General features: G+C 46.9%; 2 protein-coding genes across 8 annotated transcripts in view; both read right to left on the reverse strand.

Annotated features, from left to right (window-relative positions):
• The window catches only part of Per2 (period circadian regulator 2), a 750618-nt gene that overhangs the window by 618588 nt on the left and 114040 nt on the right, over positions 1–17990 (reverse strand). The gene's annotated exons all lie outside the window — the stretch shown is intronic.
• The window catches only part of Hdac4 (histone deacetylase 4), a 257625-nt gene that overhangs the window by 92999 nt on the left and 146636 nt on the right, over positions 1–17990 (reverse strand). For 6 of the 7 annotated variants that reach the window (XM_031368438.1, XM_031368437.1, XM_031368434.1 and 3 more), the window contains one exon: positions 9860–10101. In XM_031368438.1, coding sequence (XP_031224298.1) covers positions 9860–10101 — 242 coding nt within the window. Of the gene's footprint in view, positions 1–9859; positions 10102–17990 lie in introns of those variants that run through there. The other variant, XM_031368439.1, reaches the window with a different exon arrangement.

Consider the following 17990-nt stretch of genomic DNA (forward strand, 5'->3'; position numbering starts at 1 on the left):
TGCATCAACTCCTGCCTCCAGGATCCTGCCCTGCTTGAGTTCCTGTCCTGACTTCCTTTGATGATGAATGATCTGGAAGCATACCCTTTCCTCCCCAAGTTGCTTTGATCATGGTGTTTCACCATAACAACAGTCACCCTAACTAGGACAGCTGGTGCAAATACACACTCTACCATGGTGAGGACCAGTCACGAAGCAGAGAGAGATAAATGCTGTACTCAATGACTATCTCTTTTTCCTCCAGTCCAGGACCCCAGTCTATGGCACAGTGCTGTCCATATTTAGGGTGGGTCTTCCCACAGCGATTAACCCAATCTAGAGTGCCAAGACACGTCAGATGTTTGCTTCCTAGCTGATTCTAGGTCCTGTCAGGTTGACAATATTTAATAAGCAAAGGGTATTTTTCTGACTAGAAGTGATACCAAGGAGCTGAAGAGACAGCTCAGCAGTTAAGAGCACTGGCTGCTCTTCCAGAGGTACTGAGTTCAATTCCCAGCAACCACATGGCAGCTCACAACTATCTGTAACTCCAGTTCCAAGGTTTCTGATACCCTCACACAGATACACACACAGGCAAAACCAATGAATGTAAAATAAAAATAAATTATAGAAAGTAGTATCAAATACGAAATGAAGAATAAGTAAATCACCTACAGTTGCTTACCAGGGCATTGAGCTCAGCAATACAGAAAATCTAGACTTAAAACTAGACCCAAACCACCCATAGACACTGGGCCAACTTCCTCACATTACTGGGCCTCAAAAAAAAAAAAATACTGTGTGGTTTCGTATAAGGGATTTGTATAATCGTTTACATATATCCAGTATTTTCTATGAAAGCTGGTTCCTGATCCATTTTGACACTTAGGGACAGAGTTTAACATCCAACAGCCTGGTTTGTATGGTCTGGAGAATGTTCTACAATAGCTATACTCATCATTTTGAATGAGTGAGTTTAATAAGTATATATCTAAAATATAATTAATTTTATTTTACAGGATATGTACAGGATAAACAGCAAGTAGAGATAGCTAGAAACAACAGATATATAATATCTGGTTTGTCAATAGAAATAGACAAACCCTGTAATACACCATCAAACTAGACATGCATCGCACCGGCAGAGAAGCCTAGAGTGGCCCAAGTGAGTGTGCAGAAGAAACCTAACATCAGATTGAAGGCTTGGTGGGAAAGCCCCACCAAGGCAGTCAGCAGAAGTTTCCAACTTAGAATGTCTCTGGTGGAGCAAAGTATCCCTTCTCTTCAGGTGAAGTGTCCAATAAAAGAACAAACAACAAGAGACAGATATCATCAAATCCTGCTCACATATCTAGCAGAAACCAACTGGGGTGGCTGAGACAGGCAGTGGGAGTTCCTGGTTGTGCTTTGTCCATGGCTGAACTTACAGTTTCCTGTTCCCACAGCAGGCACTTTTATATCAGGAGACAAGCAACAGTAGCCTCTTTTGCAAATGGTTTACCTCCTGGCTGTTCCCAACACAATGTTTTATGTTCCCTGTCACAAAACTGGGAGTAGGAGGGTCAGCTTATCCCCAGACAAGGGATACTTTGAGACTAACATGCTTGGGTCTGACATGGGGAAAGGGAACCCCACTTCCAGAGCCAGCTTTTTAGTGAGTTCTAATACTACAAGACAATTTACCAGTAAAGTGTACATTACATTTCCCACGTAGAAGTATGGCTGCCTGATGCTTCCCAGAGTGAATGTACGTACTCATCTTGCTGCCACAGAGTATGTCTGGCCATGACACTTTTATTCCTCTGGATACCAGCAGGGCCAGAAAGTGTCAGGGAATCTGGGATAGTCACACACCTGGGAGCCACAGTTAGAAAGAGTAGCCAGAGCTGGGCAGTGGTGGCGCACACCTTTAATCCCAGCACTTGGGAAGCAGAGGCAGGCGGATTTCTGAGTTCGAGGCCAGTCTGGTCTACAGAGTGAGTTCCAGGACAGCCAAGGCTACATAGAGAAACCCTGTCTCGAAAAAACAAAACAAAACAAAACAAGCAAACAAACAAAAAGTAGCCAGAGAAGGGCCACTGTCACCTCTGCTAGTTCTCTTTGATGTGTACCAGACAGACCCAGTTTGAATAAATGTCATATTTAACATGTTAGCCTCAAAGACTAGAGGAAGAGAATGAGAGTTGTCACTCTGTAGATGGGAGCTACCAGGAATAGGCCAGCTAGCATGGGCAATAGCAGTACAGGCCCTATGGGCATGAACCCACTTGTTCCCCCATTACTGCTGTGGGACTCAAGCCAAGCTAAACTTGAGCGTGGGTTCTTCTTCCCTTCTAGCACTACACACAGAGTCTAGCTAGACCAGGCTCAAGATCACAAGTGGCTGTGGTGGTGCAGACCATACCAGCTCCCACAGCAGCTTCCCCGGAGCGCAGCTGCCCTGTTCTCAAGCCTTCCACATTGTACAAGGTCTATTAGTCTAACCAGATGTAGCCAAACAGCTCTCTTGCCATCTACCCTCACGTGACTTTAAAAAGATAACACTAGAGATAAAATGAGAGTAAACCAAGCACATTCTTGAAGACAGTAAAATCCAAGTCTGGTCAGAATGTGAGAAGGAAGAGATAGGACGCAATCAGACTGTTGTTGTAAATCCTGTCTGTCTTGATGGACTTAGACATTTACTTCCTTAAAGCTTCCAGTGTTCGATATGCTGTTTTGTAGCTTTATTTAAAGATGCTCAGAGAGCCTTTAAGGCAGAATCTCATGTGCTTTCCTGAGATAAGCACAGGGCAGGCTCCATTATGCTCTGTAGCCGAAACATACAAACAGAGCCTGAGCGTAGACCTGCTGACTGGCAGGACATGTTGTTTGTCCATGGTTTGTAATGGAGCATTTGGGATTAAAATGTCCCAGGGCTCTCAATGAGAAACCATTTCTATCTCCACTGGACCAACTGGCTCAAATCCAAAGGCAACCTCATTACAGCACCCTGGAAACAATTCATCCTTCCAGATACACTCAGCAGTGAGCCACACCCCCATGGGTCTGAGCCCATACACTCAAGTGTTAAAAACAAAAGCAGGTACACCGTCCACCAGGAAGGTCTAGGGAAGGAAGGCGAGTGCCAACAGTGGAGCCCGGGCCAGGGTTGGCGTAGGAGGTGTCCCGTGGGCCAGAGCAACAGCATCATTAAGGTATACAGGGTGTCAAGAATAACAGAGCAGTCTTAGGGCAGAGACCCAAAGCAGCACAGCAGCCTGTGTGTGTGTGTACCCCCTTAGAAAGGCTGTGCACCTCCTAGAGTATATAGCTCTTCTAAGCCTCACCCCGTCTATCAACAGCCAAACTCCAACTTCTGATCTTCAGACTTTAGCTCAGCACTGCACTCTCCTGGCCATGGCACGTTTAGGTGCCAGCAGGGCCTAGTCCTCAACATACTAATACACAGAAGGTGTCAGTGAACCTGGGAGAGCTATACAACTGATGGCCAGAGTCAGCAAACAGTAGCCAGTGTTAGTTGCTTGTGTCTTACCATATTCAAGGTTCTGTGAAGATTATCAGCTTCTACTGTTAACTTGTAAATATACAGAAAACTAACTCGTCTGCAGTCACCACAGCCCAGAAATCAGAATCGGGAAACACAAAGCCTAATGCTCAGGATCCAGGAGATCCTGGCACAAATGAGGCATAGTCAGGATGGTACCAGAGTGCCATCAATGCCCTTGAGTAGTAGGTGAACTTGTCACAGAGAACCCCAGGTACAGGGCTGGTCTGCATAACTTCTTTGGGCTTAATAAGTCTGAGCAGGTAACCAAGGACATGACTTCCCAGGTAGTGGGCAGGAGCACAGGTAGGAGCCCCATCATGAACAGGGCTTCAAGCAACATGCCCTGGACTACTTAGAACAAGTAGTGTAGAGGTTAATCTTCTCTGTCGACTTGGTAAGATCTAGAAGCACCAAGGAAACAATCCTGGGTGCATCTGTGAGGGTGTTTCCAGAAACTCTCTTAACAGATGGGAGGCCTGCCCTGAATGAGGTGGCACCGTTCCCTGGGTTGGGGCCCCCGATTAAAAAAGGAAAAAAAATTGCTAAATATCAGAAGTTCTCTTTCTCTGGATCCAGAAATGACCAGCCACCTCATGCTTCTGCCACCACACCCCACTGAGCACAGACTTATCAGACTGTCTCCCCTTTTCAACTCTGGGGTGGAACTAACCCTTTCTCCTTCAAGCTGCTATTTCTCAGGTACCTGGTCACAGTCCTGAGTAAAGTAATACCATCACCTTGGCCTCCGGGACCATACAACAGAGTTCCTTTCCTCTGGAGTTGACTTCCTGAGCTTGAGCAGCCGTCTCTACCGCTGAGACTATAAAGATCTTGGAGGCTAGCGCATGGCAAGGAGCACTCCGGCGCTGCTGCTCCTTCAGAGAGGCTGCGGTCTTGCCTGACAGGAAGATAGCAGTAGGATGTAAGTCAGGACTCTGCACAGGCAACTGCCTAGAGCTCAAAGCAGGAACTGTCCCACAGTGCCAGGAGGGTCTCACAGATCTTGAAAGGGTTGAGGAAGTTTCAGTTAATGCAGAAGAAGAATAAAAGAAAATGATTTTTGTTTGCAGATAACGAGTAACCCAGAAAAAAATCAATTATCACAAAATTCTATCCAGTTATTATAGATAACATGTAAGAATGAAATACAGGGCTTATCTATACACTGGCAGTGAGCATGAAAAATAAAAATGCAGAAACGTATTTATTCACAAAAGACAAAAATATGTTATGTCCCAGATTAAACATTTATATGCATTAAGTGAAAAATAAAAACAAGGATTTACTAGGGTAGAAATATAAATAAACAAATAACTTGTCTCTCAATTACAAATTCAATACTAGAAAGCCATCACCCCACCATCCAAAGTAATTCTTGGCATAATTGTGGGGACTTCATGAGAATGGCTGTGAAGTTCATCAAGGAAAAGAAACAGGCCTGAAAAGCCCAGGAAACTCTTGGCAGAGGGACACAGTGTAGGGAGATGAGCAGTCAGTCTAAAGTCTATGTGGGTACCATTGGAGCTGCATGGTGCCAAGTATAAGGATGTAGCAAGGGAGCAAGCTAGATACAGCCATAGACATGTAAATGGGACATAGACACATGAGAAGGAACAGTGGTGGCATTTTTAATCTGTTCACAAAGAACAACTGATTCATGATAGGAAAAGCAGGTGACTATTGTGTATCGAGTGAGAATGAATGGTGGAGGCTGGAATAATGTCCTTAGTCATAAAGAGCACTCCTACACCTTCAAGAGACGACCAGCACTGCAAGTGAAAACAACACAGCAAATCATAGAAGAAATGCAGGCAGCCACCAGGCATGCAGAGAAGCCTGACTACACTGGCAGTCATGGATGTGCAAGCCATGTGCTAGCTAACATTCTATCCACTACACAGATTAGGAGTCATCTGACAGGAGGGAACCCAAACTGAGAAATGCCTCCATAAGACTGAGCTGTCGGCAAGCCTGTAGCACATTTTTTCTTTAAAGAAAATTGATATGCGATGTGGCGGGGCCATGCCTGGGCTGGTGTTCCTGGGTCTATAAGAAAGGAGGCTAAGCAAGCCATGGGGCACAAGCCAGTGAGCAGCACTCCTCCATGGCCGCTGCATCAGCTCCTGCCTCCAGGTTCCCAGCCAAAGTTCCTGTCCTGACTTCTTTCAGTGATAGAATATGGCTTGCTTGTGGTCATGGTGTTTTTGCATTGCAATAGTAACCCTAAGACATGCAGGAAATGTTGGAGAGGATAGTGAGGCCAATGAAGGAAGGACAGATGGCCAAGGAGTGTACCTTATCCTGTTTCTTAGGCCCTAGGAGAGGTGGTCACTGCTAACATGTAGTACCAGCCCTATAGCAAGCCCCTGTGCCCAAGGGTCTTATATCATGGCAGTGTGGTCGCTCTTCTCTGCTCCGTGGCAGAGTGGATGTTCTCTAAGCCTTTCAGTTGCCTCCCATCCAGCCTCTCAGGATGCATCCATGGCTATTACAGGTGGCATGCCCTGCAATTTCTGAAATAAGTTCATTTTGGAAGGTCAGTTTCTATGTCACTCATTTTAGACTATCCATTGGCCCCTCAGGTTGGCACTGGATTTACATAGGAAAGGGGGAAGCTGAACGTCAGGATTCAGCTGAACAGTGCATGTATGACAGTTACAGTAATTTAATCCTTTAACCAAAAGGACAGGTGAGGCATACCAGGCTTAGAGGGAGCAGTACATACATGTGCATTCAGGATAGAGTGAGTGAGCAATCTTTTCCTTGAGGAGGGAACTGTTGTACCAAGTCCTAGTGCAGGGAAAGACTGGCCTGTACCCCAGGTCAACTCTGGGGCTTGAAGTCTCCATGGAGAAGGAGAGAGGCAGGGCCCAAGGCTATCTTGCTAACCCTATACTACTTTTCAAGTATAAACACTAGAAAGTGCATTTCTTTGGTAAAAAGGTACTTCTAAATACTAAAAATAATACTGCAAATGCACAAGGTGAGTATTCTGGGCCCCTGTCTTGATTTTCCATGCCACCTGGATCTGAAACAGCGGCAGTCTCTATAAGGGCAATTCCAGCTAATGACACAGCACAACCTCTCTATTCAGCCACCCCACCTTACCTCAGGATGGAGAGAAATGAGCAGAATAGCAAGGTTTGCAGCAGGGATAGGGTGATTCTGAGAATTACAACCCCTGGAAAGACCCTGTTTACCCCAAATTACCAACTGAAGTTTTACTTTAAAAACTACTCCAGTTCCAATTATAAATTCTATTCAAATTGACTGATGATTTAATGACACTAATTAGATTGTGTGTTCAAGAAATCTGTCTGACAAAGACCACTGCCAAGTGTCATTAACAATATGATGGCATGAAGAGAATTTAAACCATCAAAACAAAAGACTGCTAATGCAATGACACAATCACACAGACTAAAGACCTTTTTTAAATCTCAATTTTAATGAAGAAAAAAAAAGAGATTAAAACACAAAGGAAAATGTAACCTTGAATTGTTATGATGCTAAAGTTCCGCCTCTGGGGCCAGCTCTGAAGCTAGGTTCCCGGGCCTATGGCATCTTACTCACCTGGGCTGACATCAGATGTCTAAGTGCTAAGCAAGTCTGGTCAGAGATTGCAGCCTGGCTGATGGGACCCTAACTCAAGGGTCTTCCTTATGCTTCTTGCTCCTGTCCTGAAAACTCACATATGTAAGGAGATTTATTTCTGAGACTCACTGTTCAAACCATGGGAACACCTAATCATCTGACAGAACAAGAACACAACATTGACTATTCACTACACCTGCTAGAACCTCCTACTGCACATCCTGTTTATTTTCCTGTCGTGTTGCATGTTGCTGACAAGGATCGTGTGTAAAAACAGGAATGTTCAATGGTGGGGACACCACAGGTAAACTGTAGTTCAGCAGAGCTCCCTAGTCTGCCTTTGGCCAGGGTCTACACTGTGTCTAGAGGAGAGCCAGTACATGACCGGGTATGGCTGGTTCTGAGATAGCCAGTACAGTAAGGGTGTGTCCAGCTGAGGTCCACAGCCCTGAACCTGCATCTCATGGCACAGGGCTCACGTTACTGTTTTCAAGCGTTTGGTCTGGCCTTACTCATACCACCCAAAAGCCTGGAATTAGCATAGGTGAATCCCTGGCAGAGCGCCACTGTATACAGAGCCAGCTTTCAGAAAGGGACTCAGATGCAGAAAGTTGGCTACAGAACCAGCTCCTGGGACAGACAGGAACTCCAAAGCACAGCAAAAAGCTCACTGTTACAGGACAGCGGCCATGCTACAGGCCTGTGCAGAGAGGCAACGGAGCATCAAGACCTAAAAGCAGAGAGAAGGGGCAGACCGTGAACGTCTAATAACAGTGAGAAGGGACTATGGTGGCACTGTCAGGAAGCTGCTATCAAGGAGCTGTGGCCACACAGAACATAAAAAAAATGCTAAGACTTTGGGGTTAAATTGCTTTTTAAGAGGCACAGATAGGTGAGGCTATGGCTCATGTGAAAAATAAGGCAGCAGCCTGGTGAGGTGGCACTCAGTCAGTTGGCACATCAGGTCCACTGGGTGTCATTGCCTAAAATGACTTCTACTGCTTTCCAGCTGGCACATGGCCCCTTGCCTGAGGCCAACCTTAAACACCCAGCTCCTAGTCCTAGAAAACAGGACCCCATGGGAGGTGGGACTGGCAATCCACAGCAGAGCACTGGGCAATTCTCAGCAAGGCTTTCTTTCTTAGGTCTGGTGTTGGCCTCTCCTACCAGGCAGGAAAGGATTGGAAGATGAAGAGCCTGGGTCCTGGTAGTCAGTCCTTAACTAGCCCATTCCAAACCTAAGAGCATGGAGCAGCAGCAGCAACAGCAAAGGCCTCACATCCCAATACCAAAGGCCCCAGCCTCCTTACAGGCAGCTCTCAGGGCCCAGGGTGAGGTTTCTGGACTCTCTTTTCTCACAATGCCCAAGCAGGACAATGTTCTTAGCACACACATACCTGAAAGAGAACCCAGAGCTGCTACTGGGCCAGTTCACCAGGGTATGCGGGACTCTGCTATCTAAACCAGAGAAGAGCCTTATGCAGCCTCTTAGGAATCCACAGTATAGCCTATAGGTAGGCGTCATTGCCCAGGACCCTCCCATGGCTTATGAGACTGGTCTAGTGACGGTAGCATTGCAAAGTGGCTAGTGCCAGTCCAGGCCCAGGGGTCTAGATGCCAGGCCTCTCCATCTTGGTCCTGTTCTCTTTGGTGGGCAAGGTAGTTCTGGGAAAGCTGCTCCTGGGCAGTGACTGGAATAGGACAGCGATGTCTGACTGTACATCCTCCATCCTAAGCCTAGCTAGGCCTCAGATGAGACTACCCTGACCAACACAGTGCAATCACAGGACACTGAGGGCAGGATCCATCCTGTACCCACAGAAAATATTGTTTGTTGCTAAAGCTATGATGTGTTGTGTGACTCTGTTACACAGCTGTAGGCAACTTGAACAACCCGTAAGGGAGGCTTTTTGCTTTACCGTGACTACTGCAAGTCTAGTTTGGACAATGTTGCTCAACATGGTTCTTAGTAGAGATTTTCCTGGCCTGCCAGCTTCACCATGTATCTACATACCGTTCATGTAATTCTGGGATCAGATTAAATAGCTGGAGAGTAGTCATTAAACAGGTTTTCATTAACAGATTTTTTTTGACCGTGTGTGTGTGTGTGTGTGTGTGTGTGTGTGTGTGTGTCTGTGTCTGTGTCTGTGTCTGTCTGTCTGTCTGTCTCAGGGAGAAATCTGAGAAAAATTACAGTAAACCCTGAATTCTCTGAGGTATCCATCACTTTTTGGCTTGTTTTCCTGATGGCCATCTTCCTACATGTATTTTTAGAAGGCAATTTCTATACCAAGAGGTCCTGAGTCCTCTTCAGGACACAAAAGGCCTAGGGTATTTGCAAAAGCCTTATAGTGAGGGTTACCTGGTTCCTGGGCTTTGACATTCTGTGAGTAAGACTGTGTTAGGGACAGAAGGAATCATGTGTCTCCCAGATAGTATTTGGTTCTCATGTCTTAGCATTCCATAGATGATGCCAATCCTGGGAAGAAAAGGAGCAGGTGCCACCCAGAAGGCACCTGGTCCATGGGACTAAGCACTAGGTGGATACTGCCCATCCTGGGCACAGAAGAAGTAGCTGCCACCTATCTATACCTCAGCACTAGATGAAATCAACCAACCATGGGAAGAAGAAGCAGATGTCACCCAGAGGGTACCCGATTCACATGTCTTAGCTCTCCACAGGTAAGCAGACCATGGACAGAAGGACATATGACACAGCTCAAGGCTGCTGCTCACCTTGATATGCTCATGCAACTGCGCCTCATGCTGTCGGGACAACTGCTCATGCTGGCGCTGGAACTCTGCAATGAGTATCTGCCGCTGGATCTGCTGCTTCTGTTTCAGTGCTAGGAGTTCCTGCTGCAGCTGCTGCTCCCGCAATGCAGGCTCCAAGGGAAGTGAGAACTGGTGGTCCAAGCGCAGGTCCATGGGTACTGCTGCAGGGGCCACTTGCAGTGGCAGCGCTGTAGCCACGTCCACTGTGGAGAGAGTACAACACAGGAGAGTGGGTACTATGTCAGCAAAGCTAGCCTTGAGGTATGGGTTGCTTTTTCTCTGTAAAGCCTAGATGCAACTATCATGATATGTTGGTGGTCCAAAGAGCATCTGGTGTCCCTTGGCCAAAGGCCTGATAGGCTCAAAGCACAAGGCTCAGAGATCCCAGGGCTCTGTTCTCAAGCATAAAGATCTAATGGTAATGAGAGATTTGGCCAGGAAACATTCTTTCATTGAGTTCTTACTACCCGACCCTTTGTCAAAATGAGAGGTCTCACTCTCAGAGGACCCCACTGCAGACCCAAAGGCCCATCTGATGTCATATTAAAAAGTCAATAAAGAGAAACAACAGAAAAAGCCTACGCTTAGCCAAGCAAGAAGCCAAGTGCCAGTACTTGGATGGACAAACTGCCTGTACTTTGTTTGCTTTTCTACCCCTTCTCCAAATGAAGCCACTGCAGAGCTATGTGTGAGCTTCAAGAACAGTGTGTGCCATAGAAGTGGTCCAGATAGACACTCAAGCGAAGAGCCTGTTGCCATGGTAAAATGAGCACCCTCTTGAAAAACATGTTTACCCAACCGACTGCAGCCAATAAAGTGTGCTCCTGGCGGGCAGCATGAGCGTTCATCAGGGTAGCTTCTGCACTCACACTGTGCCAATGAGAGGCCACCGTGATTCTGACTGAAAGTAGAAGCCGATGTCAGTCTCAGTGCTTACAGAATTGATTCCAAATTAAAGTGTGAGAAGCAATGTGGAGGAAAGGTAAGTTTTAAATGACTAACACAGGGCCAGAGAGATGGCTCAGTGTGTGAGTAAAGACACCTGCTACCATATCTGACAATTTGAGGTTAGTCCCTAGGATGCATACAGTGGAAGTAGAGAACCAACTCTTGAAAGCTATCCTCTAACTTTTACGCATGTGTCACAGCACGCACCTACTTACCGCCCAAATGCACATATGCATACACATTTTAAAAACATAATAAACAGTAAAAGAGCAAATTACCAACTTGATGAAGAAGCCCCACTCCTGCTGCAGGCTGGAGCAGTGTGTCAAGCACGGGCTCTGTGGAAGCTAGAAAGCTCTAAGCACAGTGCAGGGCTGCTCACTACACAGCACCTGTCAACAGGTGGCTTTGCAGATATTCAAGGACTGCAGCAAGAGCCCTGTAGGTCCTCCCTCCAGAAAGCCCCGCCCCATTGCCCTAGTTGCCACGCTTCATCTGCCCATATATAAGCACTGAATCCAAGGGAAGGAGGCAAGAACATTGCCTACTGGAAGGAACTCAAATTTAGAGGGAAGTTCAAAGATAACACTGGTGGTAGATGCCTGAACCAGCCCCTGGCCTTAAGGTGCTGATAGTCAGCACCTTATGAACTTGACTTTGATCAGAGTCCTAAATGTGGCTATCCTGTATTCCTGCTTCTGGCTAAAATCTTTAGGGCCTTCTACTCACAGATACAGGGTCCTAAACCTTCTTTCTGGGTAAACTAATTGACAATATTGAGCACACAGACTTGAATAAGAAAGGTACCTGTTGCTTGTGGTCTCTGGCATTCCTGTAGCCACTCCCACACAGCAAAGCTGGCCTAGGCTACCAAATAACTAGATCTTTGGTCCCAGGACTCTGCTTGTCCACAGAGTAAGGCTGGTGAGAGCTCTTACACCAGAACCTTGGTGTCCTGCCTCAAGACACAGCTCTCCTGTAGAGAGGCCACAGGACCTAGAAGGGAGGGGTGAGCCACCATGCAGATCCTCTTGGGTCTTCCCATCAACAGGTTCTGGCAGCACACTGACTTCTGATCTAGCCCTGTAGTCTCCACTGAATCCCCCAGAGCTGAACTGTCAGAGGGTATGATAAGACAGAGCCCAGGGATTAAGTAGGCCTTGGGCTAACAGCCTGCCTAGCCATAGGGCCACCAAGCAACCTAAAGGCAAATGGATCTTCATGTTCAACGGAAGCCCACTGTGGCCCATGAGCTAACTTCTCCTACCACACACAGTAGGATCAGCAAGGCTTCTGACCCCCCTCATTAGTGAGGCAAGGCTCTGGCTGTCTACAGGGATGTTTCTACTTGCCACACCTTGGCTCAAGCTAGGTACACTAGAAGCCTTTTATTTGAGCTTTGATTGCCCCATGGGTAGGCAGGGGCTCTCACACACAGGGATAAGGACTGGATTACTCTCCTTGCCTTGTCCTTTTTAATCTCTTATTACAAAATGAAACAAGATGGAAATATTACAGGCCAGTTTTGTAGAACAACGTTCCTTCCATCTTTTCAGGATAAGACATTACAGAGGGTAAGGAATTAAACCGAGAAATCTCCGTGAAGACTTCTTGAGGAAGCTTAGGGTAAGCGCTTGCCTCCCTCAGTCCTCAGGGCACAGCAGGTAACAGCCGCTGCTACATGCTGGCCTTTTACCTGTTCCCCCATTTTGAACTCTCATATATGATCCTTAAACTTGCCACTCTCTTGGTTAAATGTGACTGTCTCAAGCAATTTAGTGTGCCTCTGATTTCATGGGGCGAGTTACATCATCTTTCTCAGACAGAGACACATAGGGTCCCTGGTGGGCTTAGTCTGTGGCCACTTTATTTTAGAATATGGGTTGATTATGGGTGATAATTAGCCTATAATCAATCACACAACTTTAAATTCTTAAGTGTCTAGTTAAACAGTGATAATTTGGCTTAAATAAAAACTCAGAAGAATTAATGAAACCATGGCTCTGTCTCACAGCTTGCAAACTATCTTTTTCTGTGTGTTACCTCACTTGGCCCTGAGAGAGGGGGCAGGTGTGACTCCTATAATTTTGCTGACATGACTTATAATCTACATATTAACAAGGCTGTATCAAAGATGCTGGCCACAAGAACATGCCATCTGCATGTGAAATCTCGAATTTTCACAGGAGAGTACCAATAGGAATGCCTAGCAATTCTTTCAAATATCAAATATCCAATCTTTAAAAGAATCATTTGGCAGGCCAATCACTCCTGCCAATGTACCCATATACTGGTCACTGGGATAGTTGAAGTGGAAACTAAGGGTTCATCGGAGAGTCAGTTGTGCTGGATGGTGTTTTGCTGGGGCAAACATGAGGAGGAGTGTTTTCCTGAAGTGGACACAAGTCAAAGACTAAGGCAGACCCATGAAGGTATATTTCACTGAGGCAGACGCTAGATGTCCTGTTAAAGCAAGCACTTGAAAACACAGGTAATGATGAACTCTTTGCTCACAACATGCATGTATTGGTCCACCTTACATTGCGTCATTGAGCTGCATTTGTCAGGACTCCATAGAGAGAACTGCACCAAAACAAAACAAAACAAAACAAAAACAAAAAAACCCCTTCTGGTGGTTTGCTGCAGTTTCTTGGCACTTCTGGGCACCCAGGCTGATTGGCAGAGTGTATAAGCTGAGATAGACGCACATGCTGAGGCCAGGCACATGGAGGACACGTGATGTTTGGAAGGTATAAATAGGACTCGACAGAGTGATGGAGACAGGGCTGGGCTTGCTGGTACAGCTGTGTGGTGCTTGTGGCTCTTGTGTCTTCCCTCCTCTGAAAGAGGCACAGCCAAGAACTTCTGGTGTTCCTGCTAGTCACTCCTGCTGACTCGAGCCAAGGCTGAGGCATGGCTGTCTCTGCTAGGTCCTGTTACCAGTGTTGCTAACCCCTCCTACCAAACTGGACTGCTGGTTTATCTGTGAAGTGTTTGAGAGTAGATTGAATTGCTGCTGCCTGCTAACCTGTGAACTAAACTGCCAATTTCCAGACAACTCAGCCAGGAGTTGCTCCAAAGAACTTTTCTAACGAGCTCTACTTCCCACCCCCAACCTTTTCTTTCCCACTTCCTATGGTGGGTAGTGGGCTACAAGGAAGGTTAAAGCATTTAAGAACCATCATTAAAAATAGGATTTGAAAAAATTAAGCTTACAGATAGTGGAGCTGGAAAGATGGCTCAGAGGTTAAATGCACTTATTGCTCTTCCAAAGGACCAGAGTTCAGTTCATAGCACCCACAGTAAACAGCTCACAACTGCCTATAACTCTAGCTCCTAGAAATCCAATACCTTTCTCAGGGCTCTACGAGCACAGCTGGGGCTCCTGAATGCTTAGGGACTGGCAGGGCAGGTGTACAGAGAGCAGCTGGGGGTGGGTTGGGAAGCTCCAGTAGTGGCAAGGCTAAGCTGCTCGGCTGCTCCTCCTCAGTTGTAGGGCAGAGAGATAGCCAGCTGGAGCAGTTTCCATAGTAGCACTTGCCTGTTCCTGAGCTGGTCTTAGAGCCTGTTACAAGGAAACCATGTTCACACTTGGTCCAAAGGATACTAAAGTGAGTGTGGTAACAACTAAAACTGTTTGCAGTCAGAGGCCAACTGTACAGCATTGAGTCTTCCCATTGCAAACCAGGCAATATAGCTCCTGACCGACAGGTCAAGCTGGCCAGCCCCCTACCAAGGAAAGTAAAAGGCTCATTGGTCTCTCGGAACAACAGCTTGCATGTGTGACTGATGGGGAGGAGGGGGCCCTCTGAAGCTGCTTGCCATGGACTGAGCAGAGCTTTATCTTAACTGAAGCTGAGGGCAGGGTAAGGCAGAGCTATCACTTGTGTTGAGTTCTGCTGCGGCTTTATTCCGTATGCTCAATTTACTAATGTTTTCATTCCTAAGGCATTCTTTTTAAAAGCTGCATTTGAAATTGTAACCTTGAGTACTTTAAGGTGCCCTAAACTTGTGAGCTGAAATGAAAGGTGAGTGGAGTGTTACTATGTTCACTATGCATGGTGAACAAGCCTAAGACTGCTGCCCGCTCTTCCCTCAGGCAGCGCCCATGTGTCCAGTCTCCACTTCCTAACTTCTAGGAGCCCAACAGCTGAAGAAGAAGCCAAGGGCAGGGCTTGTTCTGGGCTCTGTGTGAAGCACAGGTCTCCAGAGGGTACCTACACTGGAGGATTGAAGAAAAGGGGCATCACTCCCTGAGCTCAAGCAGCACAGAGCAAATAAGACCCATGTAACAGTTCACTGAGACAGTGGGCCAGGACTGAACTGTTCTACATGAGGGCAGAGGGCAGTGCTAGGTGCCAGCACTGTTCCCTCAGTAAAGTCTGCCTGCCAGTGAACTCCAAGAGCATTTCCTTGTCACAATAAGTGTTGGGAAGGACAGAAAGCCTGTCTTGGCCTGTATCCTGAAGTACCAATCAGAAGTCCACTCTTGGCTATAGAAGGTGGAAGACAGCAGAAGACCAAAGGCCCGCTGCTACCTGTGACTCACATTCATATCTTGTCACTGCTGTTGTTCCTCTCAAGTAAGGCCACCTTGGCAGACAAAAGATGAGGCCTGGAACCCACACAGGCAAGGAGACTCAGCCATGGGCTCCTGGGAACATGGCCTGTTCATCCACACAGTCATCATCAGGAGCCTGGCTGTAGCCCTGCTCAAGTGCCAGCTGCAGAGATCGAGTCCATGGTCCCCACTCATTCATGAGAGCATGGCATTGGCAGTTGTGACAAGAATGACTTGTACTATTTCTGTATCAAAGCCACTGGAAATGCCACAAGTTCCCAACAGGAGCTATTGGTGCTTTTGACCTAGGGCTCCAGGAGAAGAAAACGAAATCCTCTCTTCTTAAAGAATACAGCATCAGAACAAAAAATGCCTGTATGCTCAGGAATATTTTATGGAGGGCCTGAAAACTCCCCCAAAGGCTGTGCTTTGAAAAGCTTATCAATACAATTGGGCCTATGACGTCAGTGAGGACACAAAGCCCACATTCAGTGCTCAGAGGAGAAAGCCGGGTCTGCTGGGAGCAAGCCCTCCTACAGGAAAGACCTCCAGCTCTCCCTCCCAGATCCTGATTTCCATTACGTGGGTCACTCTTCTTCCCTGACACCACTTCATGCCATCACACAGACACAGAATGAAAGCAGCACTGTTCAGGAAACACGCCAGAGTTGAGGGTTGCCTCCGTAAAGAATAACTCATTCAGCTCCAGGGAAAAATAATAGATATTTCAACTATGTAACCAGAGCTTCCTCTCACTGACATTTGCCTGTATGGGGGTAGGGGAAGAGCAAGAGTGGGAGGGAGGAGGGTGAGGGCACTGGCCGTGCAGAACTTGAATCTTGCAACACGGCATGCTATCCACAACCAAGGGCATGGTCATCAAATAAAAGGCAAGTAGGAACACAGGTACTTAGCAGAGTTCCAGATTCTCTCTCACTAAGTCCCTGGAAACTCCACACACCTACCCAGGGAAAACACATTTGGACCTAATTTTCTCTTGCTTCTTTGTGGCATGGGCAATCTGGAAGGTGTATTCTTTCACTGGTCAGAATAAATGCAGTGGGCATGAGTGAGGCACAATAGCAGGTGAAAGGCTAAAGTGGAGAGGTCTTTGGAGTCCAAACTTCTGGGACAAATAACCAGTGCCTACCTGGGGCAATCATATGAGTAATGCCAAGAAGCAAGGATTACCCAGCACAGACTTCCTAAAGCTGCTCCAGGAAGCAAGCTGCTCTATATTACTGCTCTTCTACCTGCACCACGGCCACTCTAGGACTCAGGTGCAGCTCAGCAGCCTCTGAGAAAGCCATGTCCTCAGGCAACCAGGGAAGCAGGGCAAGAAGCAGGAGGGGTGATGTGGGTCAAAACATGTCTACACAGGCTCACTTGGGTATCCAGTTGACAAGAGAGCAGGTGGCTAGCCATAGAAATGCCTATCTTAAAGGTCCACTTGCTCCTACATGGCCAGGCATCACGGTCTCCTGCGCAACTTCCTACCTAGGTTTGACTTCTCTAACTTCTCCTGGCCTAAGTCCCACAGAATTCTCCCATCACCTTTGCTATACTTCTTGTTCTACGTTTCTTCTCATTCTGCAGCAGCCCAGGCCCAATCTGACTTGGAATGAAGGTACATGGCAGGTGCTGAGGCCTCTTCCCTTGGCTGTGGGTAGACTCCAGATAGAAAGCCAGGCCATCAGAAATGAGAAGACACTCATGATCATATTTTCTTGCTGCTGTGTCTGTCACTGAAAATGGGAAGCCATGGAATCTAGACCCTGTGCCATGACTTCTGATGTTCTGAGACTACCTACTTGGGCTCTCTAGCCTGTGCACAGACCTCACTGGCTCCTCAGTGCTTAATCCTGCACTCAGATAAAGGACACTTCGCAGGTACTTCAGGGTCATTCTGGATCAAGAAACTGACACCACCTTTTCTTCTGTAACTCTGAATACATGACAATGAGTATAATCCTGAAATAATCCTTTAGCTTTCTACTCCATTTTCCCACCTTTCTCTTTTTTCTTATACCCAATGAGATTTCCTAAAATGTGTATCCTCACCTTTTGAAGTTTGTCATTACTCCTGCTATTTTGATAAACCACACAGTCACATTCAAAGACCAATAGCTCCTGCACATTTATGCTATCCAGATCCCTGGCCTTTGGGGTGTGGAGCAGCTCAGGAATATCATGGGTAGTGTTCTCTTCTGGCAGTCACTGCGCCTTAGCCTGGCCTGGGGCTACCTGCTCCAGGTGGAACAGAACTGAATGGATTCTCACACTGAGGGCATCAATCAGGGAGTCCCCAGCTAGGTGCCTAAGGCCTCTGCTCTCAGGCCGCATTCTCTCTCTTAGAGAGGTCTGTTGCTACTTCAGCTCAGCAGAATGAAGGCTGAGTCTTGGAGGCACCCAGCAACTGTCATGAACACAATGATCCAGGCCTCTGTTCTAGTCACACATACAAGTCCTCAACTTGACTTTATCTCCAGGCAGAAGACCTCTGGGCCATAGTCTGTAGCAAACAAACCTTTAGTGGACACCTTTAGAAGGGAAACAGTCATGCACCATTGCGGGGGGGGGGGG

Source organism: Mastomys coucha, unplaced genomic scaffold (genome assembly GCF_008632895.1).
Source record: "Mastomys coucha isolate ucsf_1 unplaced genomic scaffold, UCSF_Mcou_1 pScaffold14, whole genome shotgun sequence".
Lineage (NCBI taxonomy): Eukaryota > Metazoa > Chordata > Mammalia > Rodentia > Muridae > Mastomys > Mastomys coucha.